This window comes from Mobula birostris, chromosome 26 (genome assembly GCF_030028105.1).
Source record: "Mobula birostris isolate sMobBir1 chromosome 26, sMobBir1.hap1, whole genome shotgun sequence".
Classification (NCBI taxonomy): Eukaryota; Metazoa; Chordata; class Chondrichthyes; order Myliobatiformes; family Myliobatidae; genus Mobula; species Mobula birostris.
In genome coordinates, this window is record NC_092395.1 from 29,113,812 (window position 1) to 29,129,752 (window position 15,941).

Genomic DNA, 15,941 nt, shown 5'->3' on the forward strand with positions numbered 1-15,941 from the left:
AATCTGCACAGACAGTGGTCTTCCAGTTAGAAGTCCACTGTCATTCAATTACAGGGGGAGGTACAGAGGCCCAGGTTCTGCACCTTCTCAATTAGGATTGTGGAAATGATGGTATTAAATACTGAGCTATAGTAAATGAACAGCATCCTGACGTAGGTGTTTGTGTTGTCTAGGTGGTCTAAAGCCGCGTGAAGAGCCATTGAGATTGCGTCTGCTGTTGACCTATTGTGATGATAGGCAAATTGCAATTGGTCTAGGTACTTGCTGAGGCAGGAGTTCAGTCTAGTCATAAGCAACCTCTCAAAGCATTTCATCACTCTCGACATGCGTGCTACCGGGTGATAGTCATTAAGGCAGCCCACATTATTCTTCTTTGGCACTGGTATAATTGTTGGCTTTTTGAAGCAAGTGGGAACTTCCGCCCGTAGCAGTGAGAGGTTGAAAATATCCTTGAATACTCCCGCAAGTTGGTTGACACAGGTTTTCAGAGCCTTACCAGGTACTCCATTGGGAAAGTAGCATCCATCATCAAGGCCCCCACCATCCAAACCCTGCTCTCTTTGGACTGCTGCCATCGCAGAGGTGGTACAGGAGCCTTGGGTCCAATATCAACAGGTTCAGGAACAGTTAGTACCCTTCAACCATCAGGCTCCTGAACTGGCGTGGATAACTTCAATCACCTCAAAACTGAACTGATTCTACAACCTATGGGCTCACTTTCAAGGACTCTACAAGTAAGGAATTTAATTGGATTAAAGTATCTTTCAGGCTGTTCCAAAGCATTTTATAGGCAACATAGTAAACCTGAATTGCAAATGACCAAATAATCTAATTTATATTAAACGTAGAGTATTGTCAATGCTGAGTGAAAGATAATAATGGGAGCAAGTCAGGAATAACTCTTCTGTTCTTCAAATTATCTGCAGTTCCATAACATTTTCAAAAAATTCTAAACAGACAGGGTCCTGTTTTAATGTCTCATTCAAAGACTTGACCTTTGCAACACCTCAGCATTGCAATGAAGTGTCAGCCGGGTTTTTGTGCTCATATTGCTGGTTTTGAACCTACAGCCTTACTGGTTCTGATGCAAGAGTATGATTGTATTGGGTTTGCTGACCCCAAGTATGATTGTATTGGGTTTGCTGACCATGAAGTTCTAAACTCAGATGAAGACCTTAAATCCTGCCGGATATAAATAGCTACGGATACTCTCACTAAAGGTAGATTATACTGTAACTAACCAGCTTCAAAGACTAGATTACTTCCTTGTTTATTCTCCATGGCAAGCTTAGTTGCCAATTCCCACTACTCAGGCAGTGGATCCCCCTCTCCCTGCCAAAAAGAAGTTATTTCCAGCTAACAAAGCAGTATAAAATACATTTCATTTATTTTCAGTGATGCACATTTAGTCCACATAACACTCTAAAACTCACAGAGGATTTCTATCTTAAACATTTCCAAACTCTTACAGAGGGTTTCCATCTTATCTTGAATCATTGAATCATTTATTTTCTTGAATCTTGAAACATTATAAAATATTTCCAAATTACGAAGCATTCCTAAAAAACAAAGGATTTTCAAAGCACAAGAACACTCACAACACGCTGGAGGAACTCAGCAGGTCGGGCAGCATCCATGGAAATGATCAGTCAACGTTTTGGGCTGGGTCCCAGCCTGAAATGTTGACTGATCATTTCCATGGATGCTGCCTGACCTGCTGGGTTCCTCCAGTGTGTTGTGAGTGTTGCTTTGACCCCAGCATCTGCAGAGTATTTTGTGTTTTCAAAGCACAGGTACAATTTCTATAAACTAAAAAGACATATGTACCCAAGATGCTGATGAACAAGTTGTCCATCGCAGAAACTGAAACTGGAGGAATGGATTCTAGTTCGCCCCACGTTTCTTACATGGCTTCTTGATGTTATTTAACCCTTTCCTTATAAGCCTGAGCAGCTCTCTATATTTATATCCCTTTTCTCCTACATTTATACCCTTTTTCTTCTTTTTCTTCACACACCTATAATATTTCCTCAGCTATCCCTTTAACACAAACTCTAAAACCATTTTGGAGACCTAGACCTCAGCTTTAAGTTCACTGTTTACAATTAATGCTGTGAAGCTAATTTCTTTCAGAACATAAACCTCCGAGATATATATAGGCGCGCGTTGGCGCGTGGCCAAGTGGTTAAGGCATTCGTCTAGTGATCTGAAGGTCGCTAGTTCGAGCCTTGGCTGAGGCAGCGTGTTGTGTCCTTGAGCAAGGCACTTAACCACACATTGCTCTGTGACGACACCAGTGCCAAGCTGTATGGGTCCTAATGCCCTTCCCTTGGACAACATCGGTGGCGTGGAGAGGGGAGACTTGCAGCATGGGCAACTGCTGGTCTTCCATACAACCATGCCCAGGCCTGTGACCTGGATACCTTCCAAGGCGCAAATCCATGGTCTCATGAGACTAACGGATGCCTATGTATATTATTGATATGCTAAGTGATATTACCCATCTGTTCTACAAGTTTCTTTGAACTGAGCAGCTTAAGAGTCAGCTTATCTCTTGAAACAACCTAAATTAAACAACCTGTTGTCTTTTATGCTGCATCTTGAGCAGGTGCAGTGACTAGCATCTGCTCTTCACAGTAGGAGCATCTTCTAAGTACAGAGTTTATAGAGAATACTTTGTTTTAACTTCAAGTTAATTACTGCTTGCCATTTATATTTAGGGACTGAAGACTGACTTCCATTTACAGCCAGACACTAAATGAACAGTTGGTTAGAAGTTTACTTACAACTGTTTTTGATCTTGCAAGAGGCAGGTGTGTTGTTTAGAAAGCAAGTTTAGCAAACATGTGATCTCCTGCCCACCACACACTCACCTGATTTTGAATTGATCACTGAACACAAACTATGGACTCGCTTTCAAGAACTCTACAGCTCATATACTCAGTATTATTTTTAATTTTTTTTTGTTTTTGTTTTGTATTTGCACAGTCTGTCTTCTGCACATTGGTTGTTTGTCCATCTTTGTGTGTGGTGTTTCATTGATCCCATTGCATCTGTTGTTAATGCCCACAAGAAAGGGTAGTGTGTGGTGATATATATGGTACTTTGATAATAATTTTACTTTGAACTATGAACTTTGAACCATGGCTAACAAGCTCATAACCAAAGCTGGGACCTCTGTGGTAAGAGAGTCACTGCAGACTTTCCACAGTTTACAAGGCAACAGTGATGAAGGCACTACTTGCCTTGAGTTCAGCTCTGACAACATGCAAGAGGCTGATGCCATCAAAGCTAGTCACCTGATTGGCACTTCACAAATTTGCGCCTCTCCACTATCAGTTCATGTGACTGTGATCGCATCTTCCAAGCCTGCAACCCCTACCTCCTGGAAGGATGAGGTTAACTTAGTAACACCACCACCTGCAAGGTCCCCATCAAGACGTGCATTGCCCTTCTATCGCCATGACTTCATCACCACTGGAACAACATCCTGAAAGAGAGTTCATGGGTTAATAAGATAATGAGACTGCCACGGTGCACAGATCACCGCCGCCTTCTCAAACACCGGTGGGACAAATACCACAGCCTTGTCAGTTATGTTCCAAATTCACTAGACCGCCAGACCGGGTAACAGCTTCTTTCCCCGGGCTGTGAGACGAATGAGTACCCTGCCGCCACTGAGGTAATTTTCACTGAGAGAGCGACCGGTTTACTGTTTACCTGTGCTGTACACTCTATGAATGATGAGTGCATTTTATTAACTTATTTGTGGAATTTGTTTTAGGCGTGTGATGTTTATTTTGTGGATTCCCCGTGGTCTGTTTCGTCTGGTTGTTATATTTATGTAGTCCGATCTGAATAAACTAGGGCTTGAAACACCACTTTCTTTAAGATCTCAACACAAGCAAAAACACCCCAACTCTGCAGCAAGGCATTTTATTGTCGTCCTAGCCCACATGTAAAACCACCCTAACTGTAACTCTGGCACGTCTGGTTTACCCTCATACAAAATATAAATGATATTTTGTCAGTGCCTTGGAATATATTATATTCACACGAACCACTTGCTGGCTCTTCGGGCAAGCGATACGTACCGCTTGGGCTGTGGCCTTTCGGAATAAACTGAATTAACCTTGGGGAAATGATAGTATCATTCATAGGAACAACCGTAGGTTTTTATAATGAGCGGTTTAAGAGGCGTGTGCCAGTGCATCCGACAAGACAGAGTGATGTTTCAGAGGGATTGGAGAAAAGTCAGTCGCGGCTGTCATTCACCAATGAAGTACTATGTAATCTGAGGATCTGGCCATATATGGCTTGTGGTTACATGGGGTGATGGGGTACCTGCAGACTCGTGTATCCAATGAGAGGGCAGAGAGTGTTACATCACCGACTGGAGGGAGTACGACTGAACAATGCAGCTAGATACAGTATCATGCTTCTCATGAGGAAGGAGATCCGGTTCAGGAACTAGACTGCACACTCAGTCCAGAAGCTGCAAGTTCGGTGTCAAAATCTCAACACTGTCGAACTGTGGCAAGGGTGGAACGTAAGGCATGTTTCTAATTTGCTTTTTAAAGCGAGCGTTCTACAATAAGGCTTCAGTTCAAGGAACTCAAGGGAGAAATAGGCTTTTACTGGAGGAAGTATAAAAATGTGCTGGAGGGGCAACTGTTTAAATGTTAATCCTTTAGACGTGCTGCTGTTCTTGAGGGCAAGCGTTTTTATAAAACTTTATGGGGAATGTAGAAAGGAGATCGTAGTCATAGGGTAAAAATGAATGAATGACCATATTGTGGGGTTTTCATATTAAGCTGGGCCTAATGTCCTGCAGCAGCTCTGATAGATTTGTGGTTCAAGGCTGCAGTTCTTTGAGAATCTTTTACTATAACTAAAAATTATCTCAATAGTGTGTAATTACAGCAAAATCCTGTGTTTACTGTGATTTCCATAGTTAGGCTTTCATTATGTTTTAAATGTAATGTCTTCACTGTAAATTTAGTAAATAAAATGTCTCATCAGTTTTCTACTGTTGCATGGGAACAGCTGTAAAAAAATAAATATATAATGATTTTCTTTGATTCAAAGTCTTTGACTATTTACATTAGTGTGTGTTTTATCTACAAATTGGTATGGGATATCATTGATTTTTATGTACGTTGCCTGCAGTTGAATGAATATTGTTAGTGTTCATCTTCAAATGTTTATTCTGAGTTGCCTGCAGAATTTTATAGGGGACACGTACAGTACAATACCTCACAGCCTCCTCTTTCAACCAGAATAAAATACTGTAAATGTCTGTTGTTGGGATAAATAATAATGGCCCTGCATATTTCCTGTTGACTGAGAAAGGCCGGTAGCTCTGGGATTGTGAGAAACCCTGGTTGTTCATTCTGTACCTCCAGTGAGTTTATTTGTGGATGGTTGTGGTTCAGGCTAGGATTGAGAAGCCTGCTGAAAAAACTGACCAAGAGGGAGCAGTAAGTAACAAGGAAGAGATTGTGTTGTACAGTGGAGAATTACTTGTTATTTAGATGGGGTTAATGATATAAGAATATAGAGCCATCTGGTACAAAGAACATTTTGTGTTTTTGTGGCTATTTATGCTCTGGTTTACGTACTTCAGTTTCCTGAATCTAGTGCCAGTAACAATGACTGCAAAAATCCAATTATGTTTCAGGACAGGAAAGCTGCTTTCTTTTGGCCTGTGTATGATTGCAGTCAGAACAACAGGCCTGTCAAAATGGCCCAGCAGGGACATGGTTTTAAGATTTGGGTGGGAGAGCACAATGGATCTGTAATTTATCACCATCGCAGCCTTGCAAAGGGTTTTGCTTTTCTGATAGGCCTTTGTAGCACTGTGCAGTGTCCATCATGATGCATTGAACATCCCCGTCTAATAGGAGTGCTGCAAAATAGCCTGCAATTAATCAAAGACTTTTAATTATGGTTTTGGTCAGGAATACGTTATACGGCTCAACTTCTGTTACGTGATTTTTTTTAATGCTGAAACTATTTTAACCCGCTTTCTCTTTCATATTATTATTCCAGCTCCTTCATTGTTGTAGAATCGTGGAAATTATTTTATGAGAGGTGGCCATTGGCCAATTTAACACATAACATTACTACCTCTACAACTTGGGGCCCCTTCTCCAGCCCCAGTTTATAGTCTCAGCCTCACAAGGTACCAGCGATAAAAGCAATTCACATTCTTACAATCTCTTTTTACCTCATTATTACTAATAGTCATTCAAAAATTTTGTAATCAGTCAGTTTCAAAATCACTTTTGCAATTTTGACTGCCTCTGTATAAATATTCCCTTAACCTTTAGGGGGAAAGAGGGTTAATGTTCACAGATTCTTCAAAGCCAGCTGGCTTATTTGAACCATCTATTTTTTTTCCGGTTCTTCTCTGCAAATGGAACAAACCGGTGATTATTTCATCAAAGCACAGGTGATAAAATAACTAATTTAGCTACCGTGTGATGATTTCTGAGTGATAAGCAAGTGCCAGGTTCTTGCTGTTCAATCTTCTTTCGTCTTGTGGCCTTTTATTCGCAGTGGGGGTGATAACATTGGGTGAGAATTGAACGGTGCCTTTTTTTAAAATGAAAAACAGAGGCGATCTCTCCTAGAGCTGGTAGGTTATTTTAAAATGATTCAGGCAGTGCTGAGGAGTGATGTAGAGAGCACATTTTCCATTTTTGCTTCTCTGATAGCATTGGTCAGTCAGAATGCTGGCTGTCCTGCCGAGCGCCAAATAACATCGGGGGATAGAGGCAGTGGATATCGATGTTGTTTTTCTGATTTTCGGCTGAGGTTGCACCTGGCTGTTCTCCTGCAGTGGCCATTCCTTTGCCAGTCTTCCCGGTGGAAATCTTCCTAATGGATTGGGAAGGAGCAGCAATTATTTTCGTTAACTTGACCTTTGCGAAATTTCATGGGTCCTTGTAACCTGTGATGTCAGGGAAAGCAGATGGGAACCCCACCCTTCCATATATTGGTGGTGGGGGGTTATGGCAAGGAAAGCTTCCCCCTTTGGGACTGTAAGAATCAGATCAGGATCACCGGTGTGTGTCGTGAAATTTATGAACTTAGCAGCCGCAATTCACTACAATACATAATATAGAAGAAGAGGGAAAAATAATAATTATAAGTATGGAGGGCTATGCGCTAGGGAAATTCTGGGCAGTTTCTAGGGTAGGTTACATGGCACAGCATTGTGGGCCGAAGGGCCTGTATTGCGCCATAAATTTCTATGTTCTAAATGAATCAGTTACAGTATATGTATATTGAATAGATTTTAAAAATGTACAAAAAATACCCAGAAATAATATATATTAAAAAAGTAAGGTAGTGTTTAAGGGTTCAGTGTCCATTTAGGAATCGGATGGCAGAGGGGAAGAAGCTGTTCCTGAATCGCTGAGTGTGTGCCTTCAGGCTTCTGTACCTCCGACCGGATGCTAACAGTGAGAAAAGGGCATGCTCTGGGTGCTGGAGGTCCTTAATAATGGACGCTGCCTTTCTGAGACACCGCTCCCTGAAGATGTCCTGGGTACTTTGTAGGCTAGTACCCAAGATGGAGCCGACTAAATTTACAACCCTCTGCTTCTTCTTTCGGTCCTGTGCAGTAACCCCTCCATACCAGACAGTGATGCAGCCTGTCAGAATGCTCTCCACAGTACATCTACAGAAGTTTTTGAGTGTAATGCCTGCAGCATCATTGTACTTGTTGTGCTGTTAGTTTTTCTGAGCCGTATTCCCTAAAATAGTAATGTGCTGCTTTGCTCAGATTGAAATTGCATCAAGAAGTGGATTTTGGATTATTTTCAAAAAACGTTATTAGATATTATCTGGCAGCCTTTGTGATTTCAATTGTGTTTCTAAGATTGAATTTATCTTGGCCGTGTTATTGATACCATAATGAATAGGATATGGTTTATTTATTGAAATTATCCTACTCTTAGATTTTCCTCAATTATTCCGGCTCATTTACTGCAGTCAATTCTTGTGGAATTGTAGAAGTTACGTCTTTTAAAGGCTGTTGTATGTGTTTCAGTGCTACAAAGGAAGTAATTACTCAAGCCCCATTCTGTGCTCATTTTCCCAGATTCATAGTTAGTTAAAACCATTTAATTGACTTTCTCAATCTGAGGTGCTTGAGATGAGCCCAGCTCCTTCCAACGCTGATCTTCACTTTATGCCTTTTTTATTGGTGACTGTGTGTGTTATGTGTCTGTCAGTCGGCAGGAGTCTGATCCAGATGCCAGATGCCACAGGAATGCGGACTGGGTTGGCCCCGACCAGCAGGAGAAAGCTGCAAGTGCAGGAGGTGCAGTGAAGGTGGCTGGTGGGGGGGTGCAGAACTAGTTATTTTTCGATCTGTGCTTTTTTTTTAAAATGCCAGGAACAAGATTGGGGGGGGGGGGGTGGTGGTGCAGTGGGGTAAAATGGCTGTGTGCCACCGACAGTGCAGTAAAATGTCAGCCAGGTGGAATGACACTGCAATGTGCCTTCAGTACTGAAGGGTTTGGAGTGGAATGCAGTGGGAGACAGCGACAGACAGGGGTGTTAGACAGATGAAATGTGGAGGCTGTGAATTTGAACTGTAGTGCCCCTGAAATGATAATTCTGCTTTATTGTGTATTGGTAGGAGGTTTCAAATCATTTCCTGCCGCCTTTTCACCAGCGCGCCTGGCTTCCTGCCATTGATTAATTTGGCAAGCGTGAGTCATCTTGTTTCTACAATACGTGTGAGTTCAACACTGGATATTTTGTTTCCCCAGCAGCCGTAGGCTTGTGCAATTCCGAAATGTCTCTCGCCGTTACTGAGGCACCCATTGGAGTCCCAGACCATCATCAGCCGCGGCCCGTTGATGTGAGCCCGTTCAGCGAGTTATCAGCAAGGTATGAATCAGCACTTACCCAGTTCTCAAATCTTCACTGCACACCACTGATCTGCAAGAAAAGTTTGGATTATGTATTCAAATAATTAAAATATTGTTGCAAAGCAGCTGGGCATCCTGTGAATGTTTTCCTGCACTGGTCAGTGTGACTTTTGAGGTTTGGACACAAAAAAAATTGGCATGAAGACCAGTGCACTAGGGTTTATGCTGAAGTCTGTATCCTGACTAATTCCTTGCACAAGTGGGGGGTCTACAATAATTCTTCTCCAACATCAATGGTCACTCAGGCTTGAAATAAACTGCAGAATGAACTTGGGGTTGGGGCTACGGAATCTGGCCAAGTTGAGCACAACTAGTCTCAACTTTTTAATTAATAGTGATAATGTGCAAAGGTTAGTGGACGTGTTTGGTGATTGAGGGAAAAGTTAATTTGAACAAAACACTCATGCGTTATATTAAGAAAGAATTTTCAAAGTAAATGTATTATCGAAGTACGTTATGCGCCATCATATACCACCTTGAGATTCATTTTATTGCAGGTATTTGCAGGAAACTAAAGAAATGCTTTAAAATTTATGAAGAACAAAGACTGACATACAATCAGTGTGCAAAACAAGACAAATTGTGCAAATACTAGATAGTATTCAGAATATGAGTTAAACCATAAGATATAGGAGCAGAGTTAGGCCATTTGGCCCATTGAGTCTGCTCCACCATTCGATCATGGCCGATCCTTTTTACTTCTCCCCCTCAACCCCAGTTCCTGGCCTTCTTCCCATATCTTTTGATGCCATGTCCAATCAAGATCCTATCAATCTCTGCCTTAAATACAACCAACGACCTGGCCTCCACAGCTGCACATGGCAACAAATTCCACAAATTCACCACCCTCTGGCTAACGAAATTTCTCTGCATCTCTGCTTTGAATGGACGTCCCTCTATCCTGAGGCTGCGCCCTCTTGTCATAGATTCTCCCACCAGGGGAAACATCCTTTCCACATCTACTATGTCTAGGCCTTTAAACATTCGAAAGATTTCAATAAGATCCTCCCTCATCCTTCTAAGTTCCAGCGAGTACAGACCAAGAGCCATCAAACATTCCTCGTATGATAACCCTTTCATTCCTGGAATCATCCTTGTGATCCTCCTCTGGACCTTCTCCAATGCCAGCACCTTTCTCCTAAGATGAGGAGCCCAAAACTGCACACAACACTCTAGGTGAGGCCTCACCAGTGCTTTATAAAGCCTCAGCATCATATCCCTGCTTTTGTATTATAGACCTCTTGAAATGAATGCTCACATTTCATTTGCCTTCCTCACCACCGACTCAACCTGCAAATTAACCTTCAGGGTGTTCTGCACAAGGACTCCCAAGTCCCTTTGCATCTCAGATTTTTGGATTTTTTTGCCCATTTAAAACAATAGTCTGCAGATTTATTTCTGCTACCAAAGTGCATGCCCATGCATTTTCCAACATTGTATTTCATTTGCCATTTTCTTGCCCGTTTTCTTAATCTCCTTCTGCATCCTACCTGTTTCTTCAACACTACCTGCCCCTCCAGCAATCTTCACATAATCCGCAAGCTTGGCAATAAAGCCATCTATTTCATCGCCTAAATCATTTATATACAGCATAAAGAGAGGTGGTCCGAACACTGACCCTTGCGGAACACCACTAGTCACTGGCAGCCAACCAGAAAAGGATTCTTTCATTCCCACTCGCTGCCTCCTACCAGTCAGCCAATGCTCTAACCATGTTAGTAACTTTCCTGTAATACCACGGGCTCTTAGCTTGGTAAGCAGCCTCATGTGTGGCTCCTTGTCAAAGGCCTTCTGAAAGTCCAAATATACACCATCCACTGCATTATCTGTCCTACTTGTAATCTCCTCTAAGACTTCCAACAGGTTCGTCAGGCAGGATTTTCCCTTAAGGAAACCATGCTGACATTGTTCTATCATGTCCTGTGTCAGCAAGTACTCCACCTTGTCCTTAGCAATTGACTCCAACATCTTCCCAACCACTGAGGTAAGGCTAACTGGTCTATAATTTCCTTTCTGCTGCCTTCCTCCTTTCCTAAAGAGTGGAGTGACATTTGCAATTTTCTAGTCCTTTGGCACCATGCCAGAGTCCAATGATTTTTGAAAGATCATTGCTAATGCTGCCACAATCTCTAACGCTACCTCTTTCAGAACCCGAGGGTGTAGTTCTGGTCCGGGTGACTTATGTACTTTCAGGTCTTCCAGCTTTTTGAGCACCTTCTCCCTTGTAATAGTAACTGCACTCACTTCTCTTCCTTCACGCACTACAACACCTGGCACACTGCTAGTGTCTACCACAGTGAAGACTAATGCAAAATACTCATTTAGTTCATCTGCCATCTCCTTGTCCCCGTTACTATTTCTCCTGCCTCATTTTCTAGCAGTCCTATATTCACTCTCATCTCTCTTTTTTTACATACTTGAAAAAGATTTTACTATCCACTTTGATATTATTTGCTAGCTTGCTTTCATATTTCATTTTTTCCCTTCTGAGGATTCTTTTAGTTGTTCTCTGTAGGTTTTTAAAAACTTCCCAATCATCTATCTTCCCATTAATTTTTGCTTTGTTGTGTGCCCTCTCATTTGTTTTTACATTAACTTTAACTTTCCTTGTCAGCCACAGTTGTACTATTTTGCCATTTGAGTATTACTTCATTTTTGGAAGACGCATGTCCTGCACCTTCCTCATTTTTCCCAGAAACGCACGCCATTGCTGCTCTGCTGACGTTCCTGCCAGCAGCTCCTTCCAGTTTACTTTGGCCAACTCCCCTCTCATGCCACTGTAATTTCCCTTACCCCACTGAAATACTGCTATGTCAGATTTTACTTTCTCCCTATCAAATTCCAAGTTGAACTCAATCATATTGTGATCATTGGTTCCTAAGGGTTCTTTTACCTTAAGCTCCCTAACCGTCTCAAGTTCATTACATCAGTGGTCCCCAACCACCGGGCCGCAAAGCATGTGCTACCAGGCTGCTAGGAAACGATATGATTTGGCGATATGAGTGAGCTGCACCTTTCCTCATTTCCTGTCACGCACTGTTGAGCTTGAACGCACGCCAGGTCATTACCCGCTCGTCATCCATGTCAGCGCAGGAAGGAGGTCAACTTCTCGAGCTTGCAAATGACAGTGGGCTGAAAAGTAAGTTCGACGTAACATCTCTGCCGGTATTCTGGATCAAAATCAAGGCTAAATATCCTGAGATAGCCACAAAAGCACTGAAAACGTTGCTTCCATTTCCAACATATCTCTACAAAGTGAGATTTTCTGCAATGAATGCAATGAAAACTAAATCAGACAGACAGACAGACATACTTTATTGATCCCAAGGGAAACTGAGTTTCGTTACAACTGCACCAACCAAGAATAGGGCATAAATATCGCAATACAAAAACCACAAACAATCAAACAACAATATGCAAACTATGCCAGATGGAAATAAGTCCAGGACCAGCCTGTTGGCTCAGGGTGTCTGACCCTCCATGGGAGGAGCTGCAAAGTTCGATGGCCACAGGCAGGAACAACCTCCCATGACGCCCAGTGTTGTATCTCGGTGGAATATGGCTGGAGTCCAACAGCAAAAAGTGCAATATCTGGGCTACAAACGTTCCTCGATCGTAATATGCCCAGTATTGCACCATCCATTGTTCATCAGAACAGCAAGCCCCCTTTACGCTTACCTCTCTCAGTGCACTTCCGGTCAGTCCGAACGGTCTGAAAGCCCTCCATGGAAAAGTTTTGGTCGAGTATGTCCTCGTGCAGCCACGTTTCAGTAAAACGCATAACACTACTCTCCCGAAATGTTCTCTGACTCCAGGCTAGCGCCGTCAATTCGTCCATTTTATTACCCACCGAACTCCTCTTCTCCATAAGTCTCTGTTGTCTCGACCTGGTCCTCCTTCCTTGCCTTTGTGATCCCCCTCTGCATCCTCTGTGTTTTCCTCCAGATTTCAGCAGGGGTGTCTGCCGCTCTGCTCACTAAACCGGCCGGCATAAGCGCAAGCAGCTGGTCCCTGGAATAAACAATGCGACCATGCTTCTGCCCCGTTAATGAGACTTGTCGGGATGTAACTATTTCCAGTGCTAAAAACCCAAATAAAACTCTCTCTACCAACATGTTAGAGAGGGTGCAGCTTCAACGTGTTACCGTGGAAAAAAAATACAACAAATAACGTAAGTTAAACAAGTAAGAAAACCTGTAACAGGCTGCATGCACGACCGGCACATGCGCACTGAATCGCGGAATAGACTGGACATAAGGAACCCCCTTCGAGTATCGGTGTCTCCCATCACCCCTCGATAGGACTGTCTTGTTGCAGGGAAACAAGCCCAGAGCTCCCACTGATTCAGCGATATTGGTGTGTTGCAATGATTTTATATGTTCATACGGGGAAAATATGTGCTGTGTGTTTAATATCCAAACGTTACTTAAAATGTTATGATGCTATTGACTTATAAGTGACTTATATAACCATATAACAATTACAGCACGGAAACAGGCCATCTCTGCCCTTCTAGTCCGTGCCGAACACTACTCTCATCTAGTCCCACTGACCTGCACTCACCCATAACCCTCCATTCCTTTCCTGTCCATATACCTATCCAATTTTTCTTTAAATGATAATATCGAACCTGCCTCTACCACTTCTACTGTAAGTTCGTTCAACACTTACTTCAGCTCCCCGTCCTCCCCTGATAATTGACTTACCACTATATTCATGCGAGGGAAATATGCGCTATGTGTTTAATATTAAATTCGTTAGATAAACCCTTTTTAAAACAAAATTGAGTGTATTAGCCACTTATCACCTATATTCCGGTTGTGATTAACACCCCCCCCCCCGAACAGAATCGCCAAAAACGATCTGTGGAAAAAAAATCGGCATGTGCACACACGTGCACTGGTGCCCGCGCAAGGCTTCATGGTCATGGTAGTCTTTCTTGGGGTAAGCTCAACGTATTCGACTGCTACTCCTGTCCGTTGGCAACCCTCCCTCCTCCCCCTCCCCCCCAGTCGGCCGGTCCACAAGAATATTATCAATATTAAACCTGTCCGCAGTGCAAAAAAGGTTGGGGATCCCTGCATTACATAACACCCAATCCAGTATAGCTGATCCCCTAGTAGGCTGAATGATAAGCTGCTCTAAAAAGCCATCTCATAGGCATTCAATAAACTCACTCTCTTGAGATCCATTACCAGCCTGGTTTTCCCAATCGACCTGCATGTTAAAATCACCCGTGACTACCATAACATTGCTCTTTTGACTCGCCTTTTCTATTTTCTATTGTAACCTGTGGTCCACCTCCCAGCCACTGTTGGGAGGCCTGTATATAACTGCCATCAATGTCCTTTTACCCTTGCAGTTTCTTAACTCAACCCACAAGGATTCAACATGTTCCGATCCTATGTCAGATCTTTCTACTGATTTGATGCCATTCTTTACCAGTAGAGCCACACCACCTCCTCTGCCTACCTTCCTATCCCTCCGATACAACATGTAACCTTGGACATTCAGCTCCCAACTACAACCATCCTTCAGCCACGATTCAGTGATGGCCACAATATCATTCCTGGCAATCTGTAATAGTGCAACTAATCATCCACCTTATTTCTTATCCTCTGTGCATTCAGTTATAACACTTTCAGTGCTGTATCTGCTACCATTTTTGATTTTGCATCCCTAATGTTTTGATACTCCCCTGTTGGCTGCAGCTATGTCCCATCACCTGCCTGCCCTTCCTGACAGTCTGACTGCACGCTATCTTTACTTTTTTACCATCTGTCCTCTCCTGAGTCCCTTCACTCCGGTTCCCACCTCGCTGCCAAATTAGTTTAAGCCCTCCCAACAGCTCTTACAAACCTGCCGACAAGAATATTGGTCCCCCTTGGGTTCAGGTGCAACCCGTCACTTTTGAACAGGTCATACCTCCCCCAGAAGAGATCCCAATGATCCAAGAACCTGAAGCCCTGCCCCCTGCACCAGCTTCTCAGCCACACATATCCTTGCCAAATCATCCTATTTCTACCCTCATTGGCACATGACACAGGCAGCAATCCAGAAATGACTACCCTGGATGTCCTGCTTCTCAGCTTTCTACCTAACCCTCTAAATTCTCTCTTCAGGACCTCATTGCTTTTCCTTCCTATGTCATTGGTATTGATATGTACCAAGACATCTGGCTGCTCTCCATTCCTCTCCAAAATGTTGTGGACGCGATCTGAGACATCCCTGACCCGGGCACCTGGGAGGCACCATACTATCCGTGTGTCCTGTTCACATCCACAGAATCTCCAGTCCGTTGTCCTCACTATTGAGTCCCCTATCACTATCGCTCCCTTCTTCTCTCTTTTCCTTCTGCACCACGGATCCACGCTTGGTGCCTGTAACCTGGTTGCCGTGGCATTCCCCCGGGAGGTCATACCCCACAAAAGTATCCAAAGTGGTATACTTACTTTTGAGGGGAATGGCTCAGGGGTGCTCTGCTGTAACTGCCTATTTACATTTCCATTCCTCCTGACAGTCACCCAGCTACTCGACTCCTGCAACTTCGGGGTGACTACTTCCCTGTAACTCTGATCGATGATCTCCTCCCTCTCCCGTACAAGCCAAAGGTCATCCAGCTGCTGCTCCGGATCCCTAACATGGTTGTCAAGGAGTTGCAGCCAGATTCACTTCATGCAGATGTAGTTCCTTAAATAGAACAATCCTTTCAGTGGGTTGAATAGCAGCCCACCTACAATGGTGGATCCATTAACCTCACAGCATTGAAACCACTATTGAGCTAAAAAAAAAAGCATCATTTTTGTCTCGTTTCTACCCTCCACCGTTGAATTTAAATATTGGAGTGAAGCTGACTAAATCAAATCCTCATTTATTCCCAATCTGGGTGTTAGTGTGGCCACTGTTGATGCTGGAGAAAGCTGTTTGTAATCTGTCGAGCATTGGTCCAACACAGCTGGGATGGTAACCTCACACTGTTTGATGTTGCCATGT

The 15,941-nt window shown here is 43.2% G+C and overlaps 1 protein-coding gene across 1 annotated transcript in view; it reads left to right on the forward strand.

Annotated features, from left to right (window-relative positions):
• The first annotated feature begins 4,348 nt into the window (after positions 1-4,348).
• The window catches only part of acsbg2 (acyl-CoA synthetase bubblegum family member 2), a 76,426-nt gene continuing 64,833 nt past the window's right edge, over positions 4,349-15,941 (forward strand). The window contains 3 exon segments of the mRNA XM_072244427.1: positions 4,349-4,423; positions 4,426-4,549; positions 8,787-8,907. Coding sequence (XP_072100528.1) covers positions 4,364-4,423; positions 4,426-4,549; positions 8,787-8,907 — 305 coding nt within the window. The 5' untranslated portion in view covers positions 4,349-4,363.